General features: G+C 50.4%; 2 protein-coding genes across 5 annotated transcripts; both read left to right on the forward strand.

Moving 5' to 3' along the window:
• LOC113256790 (C-C chemokine receptor type 5) lies at positions 1–4,804 on the forward strand. Its single transcript, XM_026500666.4, has 2 exons — positions 1–79; positions 1,763–4,804. The coding sequence occupies exon 2, from the start codon at positions 1,774–1,776 to the stop codon at positions 2,830–2,832; it is 1,059 nt and encodes a 352-aa protein (XP_026356451.1). The 5' UTR covers positions 1–79; positions 1,763–1,773; the 3' UTR covers positions 2,833–4,804.
• A 9,236-nt stretch (positions 4,805–14,040) lies between these two features.
• Positions 14,041–25,361, forward strand: CCRL2 (C-C motif chemokine receptor like 2). Of its 4 annotated transcripts, XM_026500669.4 has the most exons (4): positions 14,041–14,655; positions 22,493–22,567; positions 23,571–23,687; positions 24,202–25,361. In XM_026500669.4, exons 1-4 carry the CDS (start codon positions 14,523–14,525, stop codon positions 24,255–24,257), a joined length of 381 nt encoding a protein of 126 aa, XP_026356454.2. In that variant the 5' UTR covers positions 14,041–14,522; the 3' UTR covers positions 24,258–25,361. The 4 variants fall into 4 exon arrangements, with proteins under 4 accessions (XP_026356454.2, XP_057168103.1, XP_026356453.1 ...); XM_057312120.1 differs by lacking the exon at positions 14,041–14,655 and having other exon boundaries at positions 22,474–22,567; XM_026500668.4 differs by lacking the exons at positions 14,041–14,655; positions 22,493–22,567 and having other exon boundaries at positions 23,430–23,687.
• Positions 25,362–26,670: the final 1,309 nt, after the last annotated feature.

A 26,670-nucleotide genomic window follows, 5' to 3' on the forward strand; every position in this document is an offset into this window, starting at 1 on the left:
GGCTGCCTATATGTTCGATTTGCACAGCTCAGCTGGTCAGAGGAGCTGAGACATCCGTCCCCCTACGAGAACCCTCCTGGTAAGTCACCTTTCAGCCACTTCGCCTGTTAGTTAGCTCAGCTTCTGTGATGTGTAAAAGCTTACAGGAAACCCATTAGACAAACACCAGGTGCTCCTAGAGCTATCTTGAAATATAATCTTTGAGAGAAGAAAAGAATTAGAATTTAGAATGAGTTTCAGATTGTGATAACATCAAAGATACAAAAGACGATTGTGAATGAAAGATTGTAAAGGGATCAATATAGAAAGAAGGAAAGAAAGAAAGAAAGAGAAAGAGAGTGGAAAGAAAGAAAAAGAGAGAGAAAGAAAGAAAGAAAGAAAGAAAGAAAGAAAGAAAGAAAGAAAGAAAGAAAGAAAGAGAAAGAATGAGAAAGAAAAAGAAAGAAAGAGAAAGAAGGAAAGAAAGGAAGGAAGAAAGGAGGAAGAAAGAGGGAGAGAAAGAATGAAAAAAAAGAAGGAAAGAAGCTTCAATTTTCAAAAGAAAGCTTTTCAAGACAGATGATTCTTGGCAGAATCTTGGCAGAGATTATCTCTGGTAAGAAGAACTGAACCTACCCCCCTCCCCGGGACAGGATGCCATCTGAATGTGTCTCCAAGCAGAAGTTGTATCTAAGTCAGACTCTTTTGTTTGTGTGTGTGTGTGTGTGTTTGTTTCCCCCAAAAAAGGGGGAAGCTAAATATTGTCCAAATTAATATCATATAACAAATATCAAATTAAGTTTCCCTTTAATATATCAGTTCCACAGGACATTTAGTGTAATGATTCAGGTTCTGGGTCAGAATTTAAGGTGAAAATTTCTGTATCTTCCTCCCAGCTGCCTAATCTGAGGTCCAGGGGGCTTGAGACCCACAGGGATTAATTAAAGACACTTCTCAATCAAGCAATGGAATGGAAATAGACCAGGCAAGCCAATATGAGAGCAAATGTGAGAATGGGAGTCTGGATTTAACAGTGGGCTGCTGGCTCCTACGGCCTTCTGGAGGAACCTGGGCTTTAGCCCATTTCGTTCTGACTGTATTGAGGCGCCAGGCTGGTGATGCCACGTCCCAGTTCTCTCACCATGAAGTGAGAGACTGGGGTAGCAGGTGGATAAGAGCACAGGCTGTCTGCCTTTGAAATCAGTTGCTTCCTAGCTGTGTGTCTTTGGGCAAGTTACTCATCCTCCCTGGGCTTTGAGGTTCTCATCTGCAACCTGGGGACAATAACATGACCTGACTCCTACAGTGACCTTGAGGATTAATTGAATGAATGGGTGTGAAGCTCAGAACAGCGGTTGGCCCACAGAGTGCCCTGGGGAACTGTTCATGGTTACTAGCAGGGGAAGGGTGATGTTCTGTGTAAGCTCAGCCCAGGGAATGGTAGATGGTAAGACAGTGTTAGCATCTGAGTCAGTCCCTTGAAATGGTGATCAAAGCTGCATTCGCTCCGTGTGACCACAGAGCACCAGATTTTATTTGGTAAGACGACGCTTTTGTGAATTTCCCGGAGAGTCAGGCTCTCCGTGCAGCGCAGCGAGCAGAGATGCTCGCAGTGATCCTTCCCTTTCCTGCAAAAGTCCTTTGTTCGGCCACATAAGGGAACTCAGTTGAATGTGGAAATCGAGGCACCAATGTTGAAAGCCTGTAAGACCCTTTGTGCTCATGGTGGACCATTCCGTACATTCTAGGGCTTTAGAAAAGATCACTTTTTCTTTATTCACAGGATAGAGCAAGATGAATTATCAAACGTCGACTCCATACTATGACATTGATTACGGGATGTCAGAGCCCTGTCAGAAGACCGACGTGAGACTGATCGCTGCCGGGCTCCTGCCCCCGCTCTACTCGCTGGTGTTCATCTTCGGCTTCGTGGGCAACATGCTGGTTGTCCTCATCCTCATCAACTGCAAAAGGCTGAAGAGCATGACCGACATCTACCTGCTCAACCTGGCCGTCTCCGACCTGCTCTTCCTCCTCACCATCCCGTTCTGGGCCCACTACGCCGCGGACCAGTGGGTCTTTGGAAACAGGATGTGTCAGCTTTTGACGGGGCTCTATTACGTAGGCTTCTTCACCGGCATCTTCTTCATCATCCTCCTGACCATCGACAGGTACCTGGCGATCGTCCACGCCGTGTTCGCCGTAAAGGCCAGGACGGTCACCTTTGGGGTGGCAACAAGCGGGGTCACCTGGGTGGTGGCCGTGTTTGCCTCTCTCCCTGGGATCGTCTTCACCAGATCCCAAAAAGAGGGGTCTCGCTTTACTTGCAGCCCCCATTTCCCACCCACGCAGTACCGTTTCTGGAAGAACTTCCTGACGTTGAAGATGAACGTCTTGGGGCTGGTCCTGCCCCTGGTTGTCATGGTCATCTGCTACTCGGCCATCCTCAAGACCCTGCTCCGGTGCCGAAACGAGAAGAAGAGGCACAAGGCCGTGAGGCTCATTTTCGTGATCATGATCGTGTACTTTCTCTTCTGGGCTCCCTACAACATCGTGCTTCTCCTGAGCACCTTCCAGGAGTCCTTCGGTCTGAATAATTGTAGCAGCTCCAACAGGCTGGACCAAGCCATGCAGGTGACAGAGACGCTTGGCATGACGCACTGTTGCATCAACCCCATCATCTACGCCTTCGTCGGGGAGAAGTTCAGAAGCTACCTCTTGGAGTTTTTCCGAAAGCACATCGTCAGACGCTTCTGCAAACGCTGCTCCGTCTTCCTGGGAGATGTCTCTGACAGAGCAAGCTCGGTTTACACTCGGTCCACCGGGGAGCAGGAAATCTCTGTCGGCTTGTGACCTGGATCAGGTCGTTGTACACAGCCTGGGGGTGGGAGTGGTTCTTTAAAAGGAAGTCACTGTCCTAGTGGGTCTAAGATTCATCCATCCATCTGGCCTCTCTTCTAAATATATTAGATCATTAGAGGCTGTCACTTCCGGAGAGCCAAATCCGTATACGTCGATGACACAGCAACCTTCTCATCTCTGCTCCACATACATCAACTTATTGGCACATTCTCCCTTTGCTGCAGAAGTTCATTATTAAAAAAAAAATCCTCAGAGAACTGCTGATTCTTGAGTTTGGTTAACCTGAGGAGGAATACCAAAATGAATCAAGACACATATTGTATAGTTTCTGACCTGCTGGAGGAAACAGGGGCAGTTGCAAATGTGCTTAAAGCAAGTCCTTGTCGCGATTGGTTAAGAAACGATGTCTTCCAAGTGTGATCTGCCCTCCAAGGCATGGTTGGTAAGTTTCACAGATGTTCAGGACCAGGGGAGAACTGGGAGAGCTTCTTCAGTGAGAAGGGGATCCTCTGCTGGGAGAGGGGAGGGAGCAGCTCCAAGCTGCATACCCCACACCCACAGGTGGCTCGGCGGCTGTGGGAGGACTGGCACTGGCTCGGGAAGGCAAGGCGAGCCCGGACCCTGGGAAGCGTGCACAGCACCGCTTGTCAAAGACAGAGCAGGGAATACCCCAGTTGCTGTTGCAGTGAGCTCATTGCATGGCCAAAGGATGCCCTGGGAAGGTGAGCATTTAGGGCAGGGAGGCCAACAACATGCAGGCGAGGTGAGGGGGCTTCCATGTAGGTCCAGGCACCAGGGATGGGAAGCGGAGAGTATTTTCACAGCATGTAGGATGAGAGTCAGCAGAACTTGGGATGGATTTGGGTTGGAGGTAAGGGGCAGAGGGGAGACAGACAGAACTTGCAGGCATCAAGCATGCACACTGGAGATGCCCTAAGGAAGACTTCAAGCATGGAAAGAAGATGAGGTTCAGGTCAAAAGCAGGAGGGGCTGGTGGAAGAGGAAGGGTCTGGTTTTGTGAGCTTGAACATAGCCCTCTGGAGACAGAACCTGGGCTGGCTCTCTGAGGCTGCTCCTGCCCTGGGAGCTGTCCTTCCCAGCCCGGCTCCAACGACAGGGTATCTCCACGAGGTTTAGAAACACTAGAGTTATGAACGTGTGAGTTGGAGGTCCAGGAACACATCCAGGTGAGGACTAATTCCATAGTTAATGAACCTCCAGAGCTTTCTAAGCATTGAGCTAAGACACCCTGGTAGGGGCAGGGAGGGAAGCCTGAATGAGTACATTTCTGCCCTCCCAGCACACACCACTGCTTAAACATTATCTTCTGGATTCAACTCTCCGTGGGCAGAGGGCAGAAGGCAGAAGGGACAGACTCATTTGGAAACAGGCCGCCTCCAGCTTGATCAGCCACAAAAAGCACAATTTACAGACCTTTGTGTTTCAGGCTGAGTGTGTTAGCTCTGGACGCTCCTTCCCGCCGCCATCTCCAGACACACTGTCCCCGACACCAAGGGGTCTTTTCATGTCAAAGAGAGAGTCATGACCTCGTGTTCTGCGGTGGCTACTTTCATGATCTTGTACCTGCCTGGTTTTGAATCTGGGGAAGAGCTGAGACCATTTGGGGAGATCAGGTGATGGAACATAAAGGAGTGAGAGTCGCTCAAGGGGTTAAGGTGGCAGGATAGTAAGAGGTACTACGGACTTTTCTCAAGCTCTGAAAGACGAAACTTGAGAGCATCGGTGGCAACGGGAAGCACCCGGAGATGCACTGAAGGTTGTTTCAAGGGCATCAGTATCTTGTGACCCTAGCCTCTGGGTCAACTCAAAGACTTCCTGGTATCTTTGTGTATGTGTGGGTATATATATATACATATCCCATATATGTGAGAATCTTAGGTCTATGGAAAGTTACAAATTGCTTAGGAGAAAATCCTTACTCAATAAAAACCACCCTTTAAAATAATTGATCGTATTCTTGTTCTTTCAGTCAACTGTCCATTTAGAAACTAGCATACAAAAGTGTGAAAGCATTTTGTAAGTAGCTGGTTTTGGAAAATTCCATACGTACACACACACACAGTGAATTACACTTCTTTTTAAATATCTGTAAAAGTTGCCCCTCTCCCTGGGTCAAATTGCCAGAATAATATTTTTGAAGAGGCTGCCTCTCAGGACATCGTTTCTGAGCAATGGACACTGGACCCTTTTAAATTTCTAGTTTAGTTCTACTACCAGAGCCGAAGGACTGACACGTTTTTAAAACACAGAAAAATCGATGTGTGTTTAAGCCCATGTCAGCTGTCTGTGTTTGCCAGTGAAGAAGCCCTAAGGTCACAGCTGGTCCTTTCTGTCATCCTAAGAAGCAGACACACAATGCATGAGGACGGCTTTTCATGAGGTTGCTTTTCTTTCATTTCAAATTTCCAAACACTTGGCTGTAATCGCAGTGGTGACAATGGTTGTGTCATTGACATTTGGATTTCTGAGTACGTGTCTCTTATCCCCAGAGAAGACAGGTGCTCCAGGAAGAGGTGATGGGTCCGGGTCACATCCATGGTTTGGGGCCAGCTGGGTTTCAGGCTTTCTCCTTCCGGAGCGGGTCACCATCCTACCTGGAGGTCGGTGGAATGAGCGGAAGACAAGGACAGCTGTGGCTGGCTCGTGGGACAGCTATTCCCAAACAACCTGAAGGACTGCCTTCTACCCGTGAGTCAAAGGAAGGCATGACCCAAGGAAGGGCAGAAGGGGGCTGAGTCCAAGTAGAGGGAGTGTCCAGGGCACCCTCCCATCATCCCCACACTCCTCACTTTGTGGGACCCTCCACTGCCCAGCCCCCTTCTCCCCCAGCCCCGAGACGGACAAAACAAGTTTGGAGTCATTGTGACTTTCAGGTTCTGACTCCACTCACCATGTCCTGGGTGAAGGTACCCTAATCCCCAGCCCGGAGGCCTCTGTCCTGGAAAGGGTTACATATGCACCATGGATAAAGTTAAAGTAAAGTGAACATCCTCAGCAGAGAGGGAAAATGTGCAAATTCGTAAGTTAGGATTCCGCTCACACTTGTATTCCAAGGTTCTAGTTTCAACACCTGCAACATTAGGGGCACCTGGGTGGCTTAGTCAGTTAAGCATCTGCCTTCAGCTCAGGTCATGATCCCAGGGTCCTGGGATCAAGTCCTGCATCTGGCTTCCTGCTCGGTGGGAAGCCTGCTTCTGCTTCTGCCTGCCACTCCCCCTGCTTGTGTTCTCTCTCTCTGAGAAATAAATAAATAAAATTTTTAAGAAAGGAGAAGTAAATAAAAAAATAAACACCTGCAATGCAAGTAAAGTGCATTGGCCTCACCACTGTTACGATGAAATCAAGGTATTTTTCTGTATGTGGTGCCGTATTTTTCTATTTGCCTTCAGTCTTTTCTGGAAGCATTTTTACAAGTCTTACTTTTATTTGGCTCCATATTGTTACTACTTTAGTTTTATTATAAGTTCTGTGCCATTGTGGTTGTGTCATGTGTCAGGAGCTTGGTTTTATTTCTTTTTCTTAGGGTGGTATCCAGTTTTTTTAACACTTAGAAAGTCTTTTCAAGCTGGAATCCAATGGACAGGCTTTCGGAGCCAGTAAGAACCTTGGGCAACACTGCCCCCCTGTGGCCACTTTGGTAACCAACAAGGGCGTCCCGCAGCCCAGCCGGGACGCGGAGCCTGGAGCCCGGGGAAGTTTTACTTTGGGCTGCTTCGTGTTTGCCTCTGCTGGCATCATTACTGTCGTGGACAAGAGGTATTTCCACAGCAGCGCAGGGTAGATAATGCTCGGCTCTTTCTGTTTCTGAGGACCAAGGGAGCGCCAGCGGAGGACGCGGGTTGATGCCTGCAGTGGAAATGAAGGTCCTAGTGGCCCAGAGCCAATCTCTGCAGATCACTGAACCCACAGCCTGGCAACAAGGCCACAAAATATTCTGTGACAAAGTGTTTTTCACAGTTCGTAAAAACGCCACAAGCCCCTCCCTTGTGTCTCTCTCGTGTATCCAGCAGTGGTCTCAGGTACCAAGTGTTGGAAGCAATCAAATATGATCGCCAGTTGGGTGGGCTTGTTTTTTATTCGCACTTCCTTTTTTCCATTCCTGTCTTCACCTCGGTCAGATCCCTCTCCTCCCATCACAGCATCTGAAAACCAGAAGGTTGTTGAGGACCAGTCAGCCCGAACCCGCACTTTCTGGACAAACAACAGAGCGCTCCCCTCCCCCACCCTCGCGCCAGGCGTTCTGACGTCAGAGGTCTCGGTGGGCCGGAGCATCCCGCCGGTTTTCAGTTCTCAAGGGGTTTGTTTCCCCGTCACACCTGCACAGCCAGCTATGCACCATGGAGGAGAGCAGGTGGGAGCACGCTGTGACTCCCTTGCGGGTCAGCACCCATGTTAAATGAGGGAGAGCTGGGCCCGCAATTCAAGGGGACGGGGGTGGGGGTGCTCCTGGCCCCTGGCTTAACCTCAGCGGCTGGTTGGAGTTAACCTGGGCAGTCTCGCAAATAGTGACACCTGGTCCCACCCCCGGGACTCTGATTTGCTAGGCCAGCAGAAGCTCCCGGCCATTCTAAGTAGAGCCAACTTTGAAAACCGCTGCTTAAAGCCCATCCAACCGAGGAGCGTCCTCGAGTGAGGCTGCTGTCCCTGGAGGACCCTGCCCGCCTGGAAGGGGGTGGCGCGAGGGCCAGGGAGGGTCTGGATTCGACTCCTCGATTTTCACAACAGAGCATTAACTCTGTCTTCCCGCCAGCTGGTCTTTAAAGCATGTGAATCTACACCTGCTTGGCAATATCAGCTCTCCCTATTGGAGGCTCCAAGCATCTTGCTTTCGTTTCTGGTTTGGGATTATGTTTCAACCCGTCCCTTCCAAGTGAAAAGTAAATAGAGATGGGCTCTCTGGCGCCCCTGTGGAGCTTGGCGGCTTCACATTCAAGACGGAATTAAGTAGAAATACGCAGAAAAGGTCTGTTCGACCTTCACAAGTAAATCTCGATTTTGCTTATGTTGGCGAAAGAATTCCCCCCTCCTCCATTTCCTCGTCCCTCCAGGGAGCCATCCCTTTAACTGTGTCCAGTAAAGCCTTATCCCCGAAGACCTGGAAAATGCTTAAGTCTGTGTCTGCCCTGGGAGATACAGTGATAATTCTGCAGAGAAAGCAACAAGGTAGTTTTAAAACAGCAATAGCCCATATTTACTCGAAAGCACCTGTCCTTGGGTGCCTGGGTAGCTCAGTCAGTTAAGCATCTGCCTTCAGCTCAGGTCATGATCCCAGGGTCCTGGGATCGAGTCCTGCATAGGGCTCCTTCCTGAGTGGGGAGTCTACTTCTCCCTCTCCTGCTCCCCCTGCTTCTGCTTGTTCTCACTCTCTCTCATAGATAAGTAAAATCTTAATAAATAAAATGACTGCACTATGGTTTATTTCCACTAGGTAATACTCTTCAAAAATCCCTTTTCAGAAAACTATGATTTTTTTTTTCTAATGGATCATCAAATCAGGACTCTGTTGATTGGATATCTCACTCCTTCCTACAGGGTGGCAAGTGGAACCTGCTAGAAAAAAGAGCAGGGATTGAAAAGTCAGACTAACTTGGGGTCCAGTCTGGAGGCTGGGAGAGCTTGGGGAAGTGACTCAGCATCCGTCTTGGGACGTCAGAGTCCCTTCCTGTGACTTGGGATACTATCTGCCTGATACTATCTGCTAGGTGGGACTGGAGTTTCTAGACCAGCCTGCCCGGAAGAACTTTCTGTACTGATGGAGACGCACTGTCCAGTACAATGGCCACCAGACCAGTGCAAAATGCGGCTAATGTAACTATAGAACTGGGTTTTTAATTTTATTTCATTTTAATTAATTTTAAAACAGCCAATGCATGGCCCAATGCACCATGCAAGGCTGGCATATAATAAGTAGTCAAGAAACATCAGTATAACTTGGATTGTGGCATCAGGGATTCCTAGGTAAGCTGCTCAATGCTTCTAGACTCAGTTTCCTCATCTGTGAGTTGGGGCCCAGAGTGATACCTACTAGTTCATACATTTGCACGGAGGATGAAATCAGAGATTGCGTGTTGGCTGAGCGCAGTGCCTGGCACATCGGAGTTCTCCTGGCTGTTAGCTACTTTCCTGATAATGGCTATTTCCTCTTTAGATCAGAACTGCACTCTCTCGAAGAATGCTCTTCGGTGTGGTGGGCAACGCAGCTCCCCTTCTGCAATGGAATGGAAGCTGCTGGGGACCTGGGAGGGCTCTTGGGTATGAAATCAAACCCTGTGGATTGACAGCAATCGACGGAAAGGGGCTGCCAATATTAGGGCGTTGTGCTCAATCCGTGCGACCCTGGGTAGTGTCTTGGGAAAGGCTTTCGGGGGCGGGGTGTGGGGGGCGGGGATTAACCTGAGAATGTAATTCCGGCTGATGCAGACCTTGCAGCTCTAAGCAGACTGGGAGATGGGGGGTGGCAAGCCAACTCCCCGCTCCCTCCCTCCTCTGGAATTCCGACAGAAGCGGACACCCGGAGAAGCAAGGTGGGAACACAGTTCACTTGTGCGTTGACCTTGTGCCGCCCAATTTTAGCATTCGTTCGTTCATTCTACCAACCAACATTTATGGAGGAGGGCCTATGCACGACCGACAGGGGGCGTCGGGTAAGGGGAGCTTGCAGGGGGCGCGGTGCCCCTGAGCGAGGTTGCTTGGAGGCTCCGTGGGTGGAGTCTAGGAGGCGCCACTACGCAGGCGCCAACGGGTGCACCAGGACCAGGCACCGTCCAGGTGCCTAATGTGGCCCAGCAAAGATGGGTGGGGCAGACAGACAGTGATTTTTCTGACCATTTTGTAAAGAAAGCGTAGCTACAACCGCTTCTTGGTTTCATGCCTCCTTAAACAGCTTAAGCAGAACAGAACGTGCTCATTCCTGGGCCCAACACCGCTGACCGGAGGCGGGGTCCTCCAGGGCTGGGGACAGGGCTGGGTCTGCACAAGACACCAGCCTCTTTGAATTCTTGGGGCCGCTTCTGTAGTTTCCCGGTCTCCGCTTTTGCTTTCAGCGTGTTTGTACCAAAGGGAATCAGTGAGACGTCTCCTTCCCACCCCTGCTTCCCGCTACTCCGTCATCCATCCAGGAGGCGATAAAGTGACCACCGTCTTATCATTTGGGAGAGATTTCCTGCAAAATCACGTCTCTACCCTTATCCCCTGTGTTTTCACCAATGCCAGTATCATATACCACACCTTGGGCTTTTTTCACTTTACGATCTTGGGCAAGTTTCTTAAGCTCTCTGTGCCTCACTCTCCCCATCTGTGGAATGGGGGTAATAACGCCAACCTCATTGATTGTTCCAAGGAGTAAATAAATGAACTAATAAATGAACGGGCATGTGGCCATATGTAACAGGTCTTAACTGTCACATGACAACCCCTTGGTGAGTTTCCCCTGTCGTCCACCACGCAGATTTTATTTTTACGGAAGTGAATTTATTAACTTTTTCTTTGGCTTCTGTGTTTTATGACATGCTTGGAAAAGCCTTCCCCACGCTGAGATTGCAAAAATCTCCCATCTTTATTTCTAACGCTGTTATGGCTTCATTTTCTATCATTTGTATTGCTCTTTCGAATTCATCTTGGAGTGCAGAGTGAAGTGGGAATCCAAGGTTTTTCCCCAGATGACCATCCTGAGACCATTTATTAAATAATTTCCTACTAACTTAAAATGCCATTTTTGTACTATTTTAGGCTCCCTCCCCTCCCCTCCCCCTGCCAGTGTTTGGCCCTATTTCTGTGTTTCCAGTTAAAGGACTAGATCCCTGGGTGTCATTTAATGTGTTTCCTTCCTTGGGGCGGCCCCTTCATGCATGGGGCGAGTCCTTCCGTTGCTCCACATGGGGCGCACTGCCCCTGCTTCCGTGATGGGAACACGGATGGGTGGGTCAGGGACTGTCAGAGCCACTAGCGTCCCCCACCGGCCTTTGGTGATCTCTCAAGGGCCGTTGCAGTGGTCACGAATTCGAGAGGCTGCCCGCCTACCACAAAGTGCCAGGGTGTGCTGCTCAAAGCAAGCCAATCCGATTCTTGCTCCCAAAAGTGATGACCACGAATGCACCCCACAGTGGCCAGCAGTGCCCTGGAGGGAGACTTTCGGACCGCCTGGGGTGATGTCCCAAGGCAGAGCAGCCTGGGGTCCCGTCTTTCCTGAGGGAAGACATCCAGCAATTCCTTCGGTCCTGTGGTCAACCCCAAGGACGTTCCAGCTCTCCCCATCATGGCTAGCCGAGCTGAACCCCCACTAGTACAGACATAACCCCCCCACTTCTCCCACACTCCGCAAGAAATAGTTCTCCACCTCATCCTTTTCAGCTGCCCCTTTCTTTTTCCAGATGAGCTAATGGGTTTTCACACACTGATTATTCACCCACTGTTGTAGCTTGAATGTGTGTTGGCCTCCCCCAAAATTTGTATGTTGAAATCCTAACCCCCCACCACCATGTGATGGTGTTAGGAGCTGGGGGGGCGGGGGGCTTTGGGAGGTGATGAGATCATGAGTGTGGAGCCTCACGAATGGGACCGGTGCCCTTGTAAGGAGACACACGAGAGCTCGCTCCTTCTCTCTGCCCTTCCCCTGTGAAGACAAAATGGGCACATGGCCATCTGCCAACCAGGAAGTGGGCTCCCACCATTTGCCACGTCTGCTGGCCACTCAGTCTTGGACTTCCAGCGTCCAGAAGTCTGAGAAGCACACGCCTATTCTTTAAGCACCCCCACCCACCCACCCAACAGTCTGTGGCAATTTGATACAGGAGCCCGAGCCAAGACACCAGCCCTTTCTTCTACTCGGTGTTTGTCTGTCCTCTGGGAAATTGCTTTCTCAAGGGGCCTGATGATAATTACAAAAGAATACTGCTTTTGGAAGATGAACCCTTTGGCCCCTCTCGAAGTCCTGCCCACCGTCCCCCTCTCGTGGTATTCCTCCTCGACCAAGAACTCCACTCCCTCCTTCACCCAGCACAGAGGTAACAGATCACGGTGGAAAGCGTCACGAATCCGGGACTCGCATGTGAAAGCATTTAGCGATTTACCTAATGTAGATCGAGAAGCTGGTGTGCTGGTGTTAGAGCCCGACATGGCCCAAGTCTTATCTTCAAGGAGCAACAGGAGCCAGGGTCCCCGTGAGAGTGAGGGGCGCCCCCTGTGCCCACGCCGGCCCCCCAGCCCAGAGCTTCTGCCGGAGCCCGGGAAGCGGGAGAAGCCATCTGATGCCTCACGTTTCCATCAGGCCCATACTCAGAAGCACAAAGGAAGCTAGTCTCTAGCCAAACAAACACTCCCTCACTCTGAGCTGCACTTGTCGTAGAGCCCAGACTCCCACTTCCCCCTTCCTGGCATGTTGGGTCCCATCCCGGGACTCAGGAGTCAAATTCAGAAGGCACAGGGCTCGTTCCTCCCGGTCCCCCAACTCCCACAGTTGGTTCTGGGGGTGTAGCGGGTATCCACCAGAGCATGCTTCTCCTCCAGTGGCCGTCCAGCAAGGTCTGGCCAGATTTGGGTTGTCGCAACCTGGGAAGAGGCCAGCAACGCTCTTCCACATCCCACAACACACGGAACAATCCCCCGCAACAAAAGCTTATCCGATCCAAATGTGGACGGTTGCCACGGTTAGAAGCCCTCCCTGGTGTTTCCGCCTTGCTTGAAGCCTCATCAAGAGGAGTCTGGGGGCGCTTGGATGGTTCAGTCGGTTAAGCATCGACTCTTGGTTTCGGCTTAGGTCTTGATCTCAGGGCGTGAGATCAAGCCCTACATCAGGCTCCCCGTACTGAGTGTGGAGTCTGCCTGGGATTTTCTCTTCCTCTGCCCCTCCCCACTTGTTTTCTCTCCCCCGCCCTGCCCCAGTCTCAAAAACATAAAATGAAATAAAATAAAATAAAATAAAATAAAATAAAATAAAATAAAATAAAATAAAATAAAATAAAATATAAAGGAAAAGTCTGAGGGCTGTAGGGGGCTGGTCCTGGCCCCTCCCAGATTTCTGCAGCTTCCTTGTAGAACATTCCAGATCCCTGGCACGGCCTCAGGAGACTGGCTGTCCACAGGCACGATATCTTCATCCTCATTCATGCCACTCCTCCACTCCCACACCTGTCGATGCAGGACACGCTCACGGCGAGTCCTACCAGGGGCCAGAATGCCATGCCCTCTGACCCCAGTCCCCACTGACAAGGTGCCCTTAGAACATAGCCACGCCGGGCATCTTCCTGAGTGATCCAGTTTGGAGTGGGAGGTGGCGGTCCTACGAGGAGAAAGTGCAAGGACCAGTGTATACGCATGGGAGGAATTTCAGTGGAAACGGTGTGTGAGAAAACAGGGAGGCAACTTCAGGGAACTCTAAGTGGTTTTGTGAGAGCAGAGGAGAGAATAAAGTGGGAAGAGACAGGATTGCAAGCTGGTAGGTGGAGAGCAAATTGCAGAGCACTGCGGAGTGCAGGCCAGCAGCGGGGCGGGGGGAGGGCTGAAGCCAGGGAGTAAAGGCATACTCTGGATGGCTCATTGGCAGGCAAGGTTCTGGAGGAAGGCAGGGACAGAGTCAGAGCCGCCAGGCGAGGGTTGGGCTGTATTCCTTCTGGGACACAGCAGAGGCCTCTGCCAAGGTAAAAAGCTCTAAGCAGAGACAAGTGAGGGATCTGGAAGCTACCTACCAAGGACAAGGACTCATCAGGACTTGGGCTGAAGGAGTGAGGGAAGCAGGGAGGGCAAGACTTGGGCGCCAGCCTAGGGGGATGGGAGGCACTGGCTTCAGGTGCAGGTTTCAGGACAGGTTGAGTTAGAAATCCTGGGGGCCCTCCAGGTGGCAGTGTCAGAAGTTGCCTTGAACCCAGCAGAGCACCTACGTAGAGATCCACAGTCACAAGCAGTGGACACCATGGGCTGGACAGATGGCTCCAGACAGAACCCGGAGGTGCACAGGCAGCAAAGGAGCCCCAAGGAGAAGGAGAAGGTGTGCCAGGAAAGGCAGAGCCAGTGCAGAGAAGAGACCTCTGGGAGAAAGAGGAAGTGTCAGCAATGTCCAATGCTGCAGAGATATGAAGCAAGGTAAGAGCGGAAAAAACATCCAATGACCCCGTGATGCAATCAGAAAAGCAAGATAACTTCACGGCCCTCTCCTGTCGCTTCCCGCACCGACTCACGGCCAAGGACACAGAATCGTACTTCCTCCCTCCCCCTGGAAAAGCACGACTTTTGTACCCAAGTTCTGGACTCTCTGGAGGGGGGACAGGACCAGCCTCTGGGGTTTGAAGGTCCTGGTTAGCTGGTTAGGGGCCCTTTCCAGTCACCCTTTCCCGAGGGGGCAGCTGAGTCCTTTGGGACAGGCAGGGGACGTGGGGGCAGAGATGGGAGCCCCAGGGCCTGCAAGGGAATGGCTGCAGAGCCTCTGGGGAGCTCAGGGACTGTCCCTGGTGGGGCCCTGGGGAGGGAGGAAGCCGAGCCTTCAGTGTCCAACAGCTGGGCTCACAGGGGCCGAGGCCCTAGGAAGGGCCACCACGGCCCCCAGGGCAAACCCTGCCTGTCATGACGGAATGTTGTTAAGATGAGACTACGACTTGGTTTATTGCTCTTTCACTCTATTTTAAATATGGTTACTATCAGACCGGGGACTGTCCAACCCACCCGACCCCATGGAAACAGGAGTGTGGCCACTTAGGTGGGGAAGAAGAAAGAGGAAAGAAAAAAGAGAAAAAGCTGGAGGATGGGGCCCGAGGGGGGTCCAGTTCCTCTTCGACTCTGTTCTTCACCCTCTGACGCCAACGGGTGAGTAACCAGCAGAGCGGTCACGTGGAGTGAGCGAGTGGTTTGCCCCTTGTTGTGCATGTTGACTCATCCGGTGTGCATGAGTACCCACAATGGGGCTCCTAGTCTTATGACATGGGGGTTCTAGAAATTTTGGTTGCCATTTCTTGTTATGCAGGAAATCTGTAGGAAACCCAGCACAGGCCATGGGTGCTATGGGGTCTGTCCAGATGTCCTCTGCAGGGCCAGTGCACCCATCCTCTCAGCTGCTGGGGACAGGGACCACCTCAGCCACTGGAACCTGCCTTCCCAGGGCTCTGCCCCCTCCCAGGGCATGACCGAGGCCCGTGTCTGGCCGAAGGGGGTTGCGAGGGCCCGGCCCCCTTCCCTCCATGCGGAACAGTGCGAATGGCCATCGCAGGCCCAGAGCTCCTCGAGGGGTCAGCAGGGGGCTTTGGCGGTCTCCTCAACTGGGGTCTGCTTCTTCCTCTGTCCAGTCCTGCCTCACCCACTCGCTGTCGGGGGTGCCTCCCGGAAGCCTTCCCCAGCCAGGCCTCTGCCTGCAGCTGTCCCCCTGAGCTCTGGACTCCCAGGAATTAGATCAAAAATTGTCTGGTTCCTGGTTTCAACTTCCTCTTCCACAGAAACTCACATGCCGATAAGTAATAAAATGTCTCCCCCTGAGTTCTGTTTCCCTTGTCTTGCTCCATCTCTGAGATACAGGTGGATGGCTCCTCAAGGACCTAAAGAAGACGTTAGGAGGAGAAGGGAGGAGAGAAGAGGTCGTGCCCCCCCTCACCTGGCTAACTCCCACTCGGGCTTTTTGCTTAGACGACCCCTCCCATGGGACACCATCCCTGATCCCTCTGGATGGAGCCAGGTGTCCTTGCCCACGCACGGCTCCCCTAGCTCCCGTGGGCTTCCCCCAGCACAGTACCAGATTCCCCGGATTACAATCAGTTATGTACCTGCCTGGTTCCCTTTAGAACGTCAACGCCATGAGGGCAGAGCCCAGGTCTATTTGCTCACTGTTTTCTCCCGGGGCCTGGCAAAGTTCCTGGAACCCGGGACATGTGTCCTGCAGAGTCTTGGCAGAAACCAAATGGCACATTCAAGTAAGGCAACTGAGGAAGGCTGGTAAGAGGATTCCTCCCGAGATTTAGACAGGGTGTAGGGAAACCCCAGGGCGTCATGCAGTGCTTGGTACAGGAGAGGACAGGCTGCCATTCCCCCTGCTCGGAAGAAGGGGTAAAGGAGGGGGAGCTGCCACAGTCAAGGTTAGGACACACCAGCCCCACCAGGAAGGAGCCAGGGCGCTAAGCCCCTTGACCTCAGTCTCTAGCCTCCTGCCCAAAGCCCCCATTGCTTCAGAGGGCAGAGGCTCTGCTGTTAAGATGAGCCTCCCTGGACACAAAGCAGGCTGGAAGGGATGGAGAATGGATACAGAAGGGCAAACGGGGGGTTTACCAGACAGCAGACACTAAACGCCTATGCAATGAATAACATTTTCCAACAACTATGCCCTGAATATTCACTCAATTATTTATTATTTTGACCCCTGGCTGATGTAAACGAATCAAAAGGCACCCACCCTAAAAGACTGTTGAGCGTAACACCAACACGGAGCAGACGGCCAGGCCTCCGGCCATGTGTGACAGGGAGCTGGTGCCCCGAGGTCCCCCCAGAAAGCTAGCCCCTGGGGAAGAAACACACCCACAGGTGGGAACAATATGGAAGCTTATCTGGCTTTGCCTCGACTCCAAGTGGTAGGTGCAAAATCCGAGACTCCAAAACCTGAGACTCGTGCAAATAGCAAGTTCGATTTTATACTACCCTCAAAACGGGAGACCCCGAAACTAAAATTCAGCTCAGGCCACGGATGCCCCTCATGGTCTTGGTGGAAACAAGTGCAAAACTCCTCCGGAAGGGAGGGCTCCCACCTCGGGCCACAAAAAGGGGCTGCAGGACCAGTAAGTCCCAGTAAATGTGAAGTCACAAGGACGCCACAAAACACACGAGGAAACGCATCACCAAGGGTGACGGTGGGCAGGCCTCCCAAACCATAGAACTAGAACCCTGAAAGACTTGTTTAAATCATTAGTTGATTCAAAGTATTTGGGGGGGGGGCGCCTGGGTGGCTCAGATGGCTAAGTGTCTGCCTATGGCTCAGGTCATGATCCCAGGGTCCTGGGGTCGAGCCCCATGTCTGGCTCCCTGCTCCACGGGGAGTCTGCTTCTCCCTCTCCTTCTCCCTCTGCCCCTTGCGCTGCTCATGCTCTCTGTCTAATAAATAAATAAGGTCTTTAAAAAGACAAACAAACAAACAAAAAACTATTTCTACAACGAATCAAAATCCTAAAAACAAACATGCAAACAAAAAAGCAACTAACAATATTACTACCAGAAGTTACTCAGGGTGTACAAGGGTATATTTGACTTTTGTCGCGTTTGTCCTACTGCCCTCACTCAGCACATTGTCTCAGAATATGAGAAGTCCAAGAAACCCTTCTGGAATAGGAGGGCCTTTACTCACTAGTCATTTCTCCTTTCCTTTCCTAGGGGTACATACTTCCCTTCCACCCACTTGTCTCCTAACAGGCGAGTATTAGGATAATTCTCAGGATTTACTGATTTTTCCCTCTTTCTGTGTCTGTAATAGGATTAGACTCAGACATCGCTGTAATGCACCACATTTCAAGGTTTGGGAACAAGACTGTACCCTAGTTCGTGTTCGGTTGCTACTGACAAATTTTTAGAACTGTTATTGAAGCCATTTTATAAGGTACCAGAGGAGGGCAAGGTCATGGATCCTACTTCCCTCTGCCATCTTTCCTGGAGAGCACATACTCATGTTTTTTAGATTTCATAAGAATTTCAAAACCCTTAAGCACAGCTTCAGCTTGGAAAGCCCCAGAGGTGGTGGTGTTGATGTGTGGTCGGCTTGATTGGGAATAGGGGCATGTTGGACGCTTCCTGCTCACGGACTCTTCACAGAGCAATTGATGACATTTCAGCACAGAAGGGTGTTGGTGACCCTGGGGAGGCCAATCTCAGCGGAATGATGAGGACTGATGCCAGGCTGGTGGGGACTGAGTAGAGAATGAACAAGGACAAAGTAGGAAGAGTGGTGTGTTTGGACAACGAGTGGAGGCTGCCTGGGAAGAGGGAAAGTATGTAGTTAGAGCAACGTGTGGGGTTCAGGATGGGTTTGTGGTCTTTATTTAGAGGAGAGACCAGAGCATTTCAATATTGCCAAGAATGCAGTCGTGGTTGGAACTGACCCTCGGAAACAGTTGCTGGTGGTCAGACAGAATGTGGTCCTGAGGGGAGAAGGAGAAATGAGCCTTTGCTCTCCAAGGAGCAGCTCTATCCGTGGAGGAGGAGGAGGGAATGCAGATGCCACGATGACATTTAAAGCCGGGGGCCAGGGAGTGGAGAGAATGCTGAGAAAAGCAGGAGATGAGGTCACCTCCTGAGCGGAAGTGTGGGTGGTGGCGGTGGGAGTTTGAAGGCACTAGAAAAGTGTTAAGGGTCTTGGAATAGCTGATGGAAAACAGGAGAAGGTGACGATTTGGGCCACTCAGAAGAGTGATTGGGGAAACAAGAAAAATCTCTGGAAGCTAGCTGAGCCTGGAGACCACAAATTAGTGATGGGTCTTCTCTTTGTGGCTAAGTGGTTTTAACCAGCTCTCCTCAGAAACACATATTCAGAGAAAAATTGGAAGGGAGGAGCAGGTAGACAGGTCGATCTAAGGCTGGGGCTTCAAGGGAGAGCAGGATATTGACCAGAGAGTGGCTAAGTGATAGACCTGGGTCTCAGCGAGATGGGAAGGATGTGACCACCCAAGGAGCTCACAGGGAGAGGTGGAGGACTGGAGGAAAGACAACAACCAATGCTGGGAAGTGATCAGAGGAAGAGGGGGTCACAGGTGAGTCATCAGGAAAGTGAGCGATTTCATTGTACGGGTTCAGTGGTGGATCAGTGTTAACAGACCTGACTGAAATTGAATTAATGAGTCCATGAGAGTTATGACTGGGGTGCTGGATGGGGATCAACTTGGGCAGGTAAGTCCCCAGGGACATGGAGGAAACTGAGGTGAACAGAAGCCTGTTATCCATGGCACACAGGCTAAAATAAAAGAAGGGGACCATTAGGCCAGTGGTGGAGCAGAGAGTGGTACGTACGGTCAGAGAGCTGGGGACCCAAGGGGTCTCCTACATACCTGGGAGCAATGGTCAGCAAGTGGCACTGGGGCCCGGGATGTCACCTCCTGACCCCCAAGTCTGAGGTAGGTGTGAGAGGGAAGGAATATCCTCAAGGTTCAAGAGATGCTAGGAATGTTCTGGAATGTGTGAAGGACGTCAGGAGGAGCATCCGTCCTGGAGTTCAGATTTCAGAGGGCACAGAGGAAGAGCATGGGGAGAGAGGAAACACTGAGAAGTGAGCCTAGGGCAGAGCAACCACAAAGGAGAATGGTGATGAGAACCAAGACAAGGTACATGACCTGAGGAGTTGAGTGGGATGGGGGCGTGATGGCAGTACCTGGTCTCCTGTGTTCCGGAAAGTTCCACCTGGGCAGGCCACAGGTAGATGGTGGGCAAGACAGTCAGAGAGGGATGGAGTGCTACAAAGTGTATCATTCTCCAGCAAGCAAAGGGCTCAAGACTCTAGAAACAGATGCCTCCCTTCCAAGGTTGTGTTGGCTCAGCTCCTTCAAGATGGGATGTGGCGTAGAGGAAGTGTATTAGAGGAAATGTCTCTGAGAGATTGCAAGGGAGCTGGGAGAAGCTGGGAAAGCTACCAGAACACAAAGCGGAATTGACCCCAAACGAAGGAGAGAAAGAGGGAGTGAGGCTGGGGGAAAGCACTAGCCAAAATCGCCATCAAAGAAGCCCACCTCCCCGAACTGGGCCTGTCCCGGTGTTCCTAAGAGGCTCACTGGCTGAAGCAGTCCCTGGTAGGCATGGCCTTGGCACGAATGCGAGAATGTGTTTCAGGGTGTGGCAGCTGGGACCCTCGGTCACTATGCTCCCTTCAGAGATGTGGAGGTCCATCCCCATTTTCACACCAAGACACGGTAACACACGTATGTTGAAGGCAACGCTTCTCAAATTATGTTCTGCAGAGCCCTTGGCCCATAAATATCTGTTTGAGACTTAAAAAGGGGGTTCCATGATCAAACAACTTTGGGAAACACTGCAGACCCTCTCTTCCTCATGGAGGATCACCATGCTTATTAGCATAGTAAGAGTTCTGAGAAGTCCTGCAGTAAAGAAACTGGCTTAAATTTTTTAGTTTTTCAAACTTACATGGGCAAAGTCACCCCCACCCCAACTTCTCTTTTACACTTTTTTAGCACACTGCAGAATAAACGGAACGTGCACGGAGAGACGCTTTTTTAGATATACTTAACAATTTTTCTTTCAGTAGGTACATAGAAAAGCTGTGTTTCAGGGCTGATTACCAATACAATCACATTTTGCAAGGATCAGTCCCCCCTTTGCTGCCCTCCCAGGAAGGCCAACTACTGGGAGGACCAAGCCCTGAGGTGGGGTGTTAGTCATTAGGCAGCTGGTAGGAGAAAATGTGGGGGCAGGACAGACAGCCTCAGAATCCTGAAAATTGTAAAATTTGCCCTTTTAATCTACTAAATGCCAAGTAACTAATCCGGCAGAAAGCAGTCATCTGAAAGCAGTTTTTGCACATTTTCCGTTAAGAAGCAGTGCTATCTAAAATTATAATAGCTGTTATTTGTGACTATCATATTAGAGATGATTTTTTTCTGTACTTTCCAATTTTTCTGTCATGTAATATCTTCAAATAAAAATTAGATTGACGGATTGATAGATAACCTGAGGGCACTGATATTTGAAGAAGCCATTTTAAGGGATAGATTAAATTATTGTACTTTTAAAATTTTGAATACCCATTTCTCAATATCAAGTTAGATCCCTGAGAAATTCAGCATGTTAGCAATTCATCATCCAGAGCTGCTCGAAACTCTTCACTGAACTGAATTCAGTGTTGGATATCTATCCATCGGCATCCAGTCAAGAGACAGAATCACACCAGTAGTCTGAACAAAGAACATTTACTATGAAGAATTACTAATTAGTAACAGGGGCCTAATTACAGGGCCAGCAGAGGTAGGGAGCCGTCTCTAGGCTAAGGCAGAGCCCCCAGAAGGAATACATTTGGACAGTGACTTCCCTCCCCAGGCTGAGCTTCAGACCTTGCTGGAGATGGTGTGACTACAGCCCACTGGACCGTGTGCTTTCCAGCCTCCGTGGAATAAGAACTTAGTAAAACAAGAAAAAAAAAATGAGATCGTGAGCATTAATTATTGGGCCTAATCATGTGCTATTCCTGTGCACACCTGTCTCCAAGCCTCCTCTGACCATCTCACGAAAAGTGTGAACCCCCAAACCATCCCGGCCCTTCCTACCCTCCTTCCTCCTTTGCTTTTCTCTACAGAACACCCGTCTGACTGTGCTACAGCTTACGTACTTATTCTGCTTTTGTCTGTAGAACATAAGCTCCATGATGTTCAGGATGTCTGCCTATGTTATTCACCCAGAACAGTGCCAGGCACCTGCTAGGCCCTCTGTAAATAGAGGCGAATAGCTGAATAGATGAACCGAATGAATGAATGATCTCTGTATACGGGAGAGTAAGAGTTACAGCTTCTAAGTTTCTTGGACTGAAATTGGGGTTGACTTATAGGATCAGAAAGAGCTCAGACCCTCGAAGGTAAGGTTTGTAAGCCAGGCGCAGAAACCACAGGACGCAGTAAGGTTTCACAAACCGTGAAGACCCTAGTATGGTTCCAGAGAGTAGAATGGTCATAAAACTTTCCTCCTGCCTCCACTTCAGACCTCCAAACCCTTCCTTCCTACCATTTAGAAGTTTCTAGAAACCCAAGGCCTTGGAGCGCTAATACACAGTATAGCAATTATAGGCAACAAAACTGTACTGTAAACATCAAACTTGCTGGCAGGATGCATCTTAATTGTTCCCACCACTAGAAGAAACGATAGTTACGTGACGGGACAGAGGCGTTAGCCAACCTCCCGACGGTAATCCTGCTGCAGTATAAACGGATCAAATCAATACGCTGTATGCCCTAAACTTACACAGTGGTGTATGTCAATTATATCTCAATGTAAAATAAAAGGGGGAAGAACCCCATGGCCTGAGGCTGGATAAGCAGAATGTTGGGAATGCAGCCAAAATAAAATAATACTGAAAGTGAAGGCCATTAATATCAGGAAGTTAGGGGTGGTCCCGAATTTCCAGTGTTTCTCCTGGGAAACTTCAAATTTCACACCATTCTGTGACATACGTGAGGTCCTGCCTGCTGCTGTTTGCCTCCGTTTAACCGTGTAGTGTACGTGTGTACGTCCATGGGGCTCTCCACGTCTCCGAGCTGACTTGACTCTCACTCCCTTGCCTAGCGCGGACCAGGGAGCATCTGGCAATAAGGCAGGAGACTTACTGAGTCACCATCACTTACTCAAGGTCCTGGGGAGGAGAGGTGGGGCTGGCGTGGCTCCAAAGAGCCCAGTCGAGGTGGGTAGAGCCCAGGCAGGCCGGCCACGGAGGGTCCCAGGGCTGTGCCGCCTCCCGTGGGCAGCGACCCCCCGCTCACTCACAGGATCCCGTGCAGGGGCGGGAGGCGGGCAAGTCCTTGCCAGGAAGCTCACATCGCCCAGGTTCCCAATGACACCAACCCCTCCGTGTGAAGGACCAACGTCATCTTTGAGTTAAATTTAACACTCAACCACATATTTGTCTGGCCCATTTTATGTTTGTTTTTGCCTTTCTTTTAATAGTGTGTTTCTATTTCCATCTTCACAGGTCCCCACTCCGAGCTGAGCGCTACCTCAGACATACCTCTGGCCTTCATGAACAGGATGTCCTTTAACCAACCCCGTGAGTGCTGAACCACTGCGTAGGGGGATGGCCCCAAATTAGGTCAGTCACAGGTCCAGAGAGCGGATCCGGGAGGAGTTCATATGGACTTACAGCTGTTCGGTGTTCCTCTTCTCCCTTCTTCCTTCTTCCAAGCCACCCCCTGCCCCGTCCTGCCCCTGACCACCCACTGCTTCCTCCCCCAGCTCTGAAATCTGGACTCCTCCAGCTTCCTTTCTCTCCAGCCTCAGACCTCCCCGCTCCCCACCGCAGTCCCCGGCTGGTAGGTTCCCCCTCAGGCTCTGTAGCCCAGACTTGATGCCCCCCTCAAACCTCCGTGGAATTTTCTGGGATCTTCTGGGAGCAGGGTCAGCGCCTCACGGCTTGCTTAACTCCTGGCTTTGCTCACTATGTTTTCTGGTCCTAAGCATCTCTGCACCAGCCCCCTTCCCAAGTGACACCACTCTGCGGCTTCCTTTGTCTCCAGATCCTCTCTTGGGATGTCCTCCCCTCCCCCCAGTCACAGCTCAGTGTCTCTCAACAGGGACAGCGAGAGCCAGAGCTCACGCCGCTCACTGGGGCTCTCCCCGAGCCTTCTAGATGCCCTACGGATGCAGGGAGTGGGCTTCTGCAGATATGCAAGGGAGCGCCAGGCCCTGGGGTCTGCACACAGAGCAACCACAGGACACTTTCCCCTCCACCACTGCCTGTGACCTGCTCAGAAGTGCCCTGCTGTCACCCCACCTCGTATCACTGGGGAGCAGTGGCAACTCAGTTCCCTTATCTGGGGCAGCCAGGAGGACGCCTGTCTAAAGGCCAGGGGGAAACCAAAGGCGGGGTCCAGGGGAACCGGGGAAAAGAAAACAACTTCCTGGTTTCTCTCAGAGGCTTGAGAAACCCTGCAGGGGTCCGGAGGAGCTTTCAAGTTGCTTTCTTTGGGTTAGTCCCTGACCCAGACGGAGACCAGTGACTTGTGGTTGTAGAGCTCCCCAGGGGTAAACAGTGGCTTTTCTTGCCCTTAAAGGTCAGGACCAGCTGCTCAGAAGAAAGCCGGTCTCTCAGCTGCCCCAGGCCATTCCCACAGCAGCTCGGATGGTGGGTCGGGAGGCCGTGCCGTTCCCCGCTGGAACTCTGTCAAGTGGTAAGTCATCTATGTGTTTAACCAGTGACGTCCATGTTGATGCTTGGGGTGGTTTCGCTTTTGCAAACCTTTGTTTCTATCCTTCGAGAGAAGAGCTCAGCCAGCCTGTCACAGGAAGCTCTCTCACGGGGTGAGCAGACTTTTTGGACACGTAGAAATTAGGACCCATGCCGATTTCATGCCACTAAACCACAGCGTTTGGGTCTCTTTGATGGTGTGTTGTCTTAAATATTATCTTCAGATAGGCAAATCTTGTTTCCACCAGGGAAATTTCAGGTCTGTGAAGAAGTGTAATGCTTCCTTTTATGACCCCGGTGGTATTAGAGCGTTACCAAGTACATGAAGGCTTGATGAGGAGGCCAATGACAGTAGCCGCTCTCAGCAGGTGGGGATGGGTTAGAGAAATGTTCATTTTCAATCTTCTGAGCTGTAGACCTACTCTGGGTAAAATGAAACACCAGAAAAGGGACAGAATGGCTTCCCGGACACTAATCCAATTTTTTTCCTCCTCCAGGAGCACCCAGCTGTATGAAGGACAATAATCTCTCCCGACTCCACAGGGCGGCCTGAGGATGGATAATTACACGTCAGCTCCAGAGGATGACTATGACGTCCTCATAGAGGACGACCTGAATAGCGGCGAGCTAGAACGATGCGACCGCTACGACACCAAGATCCTGGAGGCTCGGGTGGTACCGCAGCTCTCCACCACCGTGTTCCTGGTTGGTCTCCTGGGCAGTCTCTTGGTTATGCTTATCCTGGTGAAACACAAAGGGCTCAAGCACACGGAAAATATCTATCTCCTAAACTTGGCAATTTCGAATTTGTGTTTCTTGCTGGCCCTGCCATTCTGGGCCTACACTGCGACACACGGGGGAGTTCTTGACACCCCCTTCTGCAAAATTCTGGTGGTACTGTACTCCATAGGCCTGTACAGCGAGGCATTTTTCAATGTCCTCCTGACCGTACAGAGGTACCTGGTGTTTTTCCCCGTGAGTGTTCCCTTGATCACCAGGACGACACGCTGGGGCATCATCTCAAGTGGTCTGGCATGGGTCCTCGCCACTCTGGTCATTGTGCCCGAATCCATGTTTTACAAAGCTCGGATGGAAAGCCAGACATATAGATGCTTCTTTAGCAGACCTCACTTTCTGCTGGTGGAGGAGAGAGCCTGGAAGCATTTTCTGACCTTAAAGATGAACATTTTGGTACTTCTTTTTCCACTGTGCATTTTTGTCTTTTGCTACATGCGAATGAGAAGAATACGAAGGTCCGGGGAGAGGAGGTCTGGCCTTTCTAAGCTTGTTTTTGCCATAATGGCTGTTTTCCTTCTGATGTGGGGACCCTACAATATTGCACTTTTCCTGTCCACTTTCAAAGAATATTTCTCCTTGCATGACTGCAAGAACAACTACCACCTGGACAGGAGCGTTCAGATCCTGAGAATTGTTGCGGCCACCCACTGCTGCATCAACCCCCTCCTACACGTGTTCCTCGACCCCACATTCAGAAGACCCCTCCGCTGCCTTTGCTGTGGGTGTGATAGCAGTCCGCCTCAGTCCAGTGAGGAATCTGCACGAGATGCCTCCAGGGAAGGACTTTACCTTTCCACCAAAGTGTAAACTAACTTCCGTCAAAGGCAGGACAAATAAACATTGAGTTTTGTATCGTTGTATTATTTTGCGTATTTTTTTTTACACATTTGAATATAAAACAGGATATGGAAAGAAAAGTGGGGAGGTGAACAAGCACTTTCCAAGCGCCGAATTTGTCTCAGGTGTTGTGCTAGGCTCTTCGCAACCCTGAGCCCATTTGTGCTCAATACTTGACCATGGGTGTGGATGGAATGTGTCTCATTTTGCTAAGGAGGAAACTGAGGCATGGAAATTTGTCCAGTCTCACACAGCTGGAAAGTGGCAGGGCTGGGACCCAAACGTGAGTGCCAGTCACTCCAGAGCTTACCTTTTGTCCAGCATGCCAAACTTGCAAAAATTGGGCAAGGAAACACACAAAATAAATACGCATACCCTTAAAACCAGTCAGACAACATTCCAAATTAAAAGCAACCTATTCATATAGAAATAGTTGTTCAGGCACATTTTCTTGCAAGTAATTGAAAGAACTAGCTGGAAACTATGGATAAAGAGGTAAAAGTGACTTGCTCTGTGAAATTTGCTAGGTCTTCTTGGCTACTTGCTACATGAATAGTCTGCATGAAATAACTCCAGGCAAGAATATTTTCGAAGGAATCGAGAAAACAGTCATTCAGTACAATCTGAAGTGGAATCCGCTAAGATGTGTTGTAATTGGTGGGGGTTAAAATACATGTGGAGCAGGAAAAGGCTTAGTTGGACAAATTTACAAAACATGTGGAAAATGGGTAAGTGAACAGTTATCTGTTAGTGGTACTTTGTGGAAAATAATGGAATTTATGGTGTGCATTAAACTGGTAGTGTCGGGGTGCCTGGGTGGCTCAGTCGGTTGAGCATCTGACTCTTGGTTTCAGCTCAGGTCATGATCTCAGGGTTGTGAGATAGAGTCGGCTTGGGATTCCCTCTCTCCTCTCCCTCTGACCCTCCCACTCATGCTCGCTCGTTTTTTCTCTCTCTCTCACTCTGTCTTTCTCTCTCAAATAAATAAATCTTAAAAAAAAACATGTTTTCTGAACTTAGCGGTGTCTTTCAGACCTCAGTGCAAGGACAAAAGATATTTCCATATTTTAAAATCCGTTTGTTCAACTGGAGAGCTTTCATCGTACCCTCAGTTGGAGGTGCTCTGTAATCTAACGGCATGCCATGCTAGAAGGAATACATGAAGTGAAGAATCTAATAGAGTTCTATAAATATCTTCCAAGCGATAAATATGCGCAAGTAATATCTTACGCTTCCAGAGTAGTATCAGTGCTTGGAGCACAAAAAGACATTTTCAAAGATGAAGGATGTAAAATTTCTCCACGGATCAGCTTTAAGGAATGGCCTTTTGC

The sequence above is a fragment of the Ursus arctos genome, unplaced genomic scaffold (assembly GCF_023065955.2).
Source record: "Ursus arctos isolate Adak ecotype North America unplaced genomic scaffold, UrsArc2.0 scaffold_14, whole genome shotgun sequence".
Lineage (NCBI taxonomy): Eukaryota > Metazoa > Chordata > Mammalia > Carnivora > Ursidae > Ursus > Ursus arctos.

Bases quoted from the DNA above. Each gene is read 5' to 3' on its own strand.
- CCRL2 (XM_057312120.1), top strand. From the start codon at position 24,260: ATGGATAATTACACGTCAGCTCCAGAGGATGACTATGACGTCCTCATA.
- LOC113256790 (XM_026500666.4), top strand. From the start codon at position 1,774: ATGAATTATCAAACGTCGACTCCATACTATGACATTGATTACGGGATG.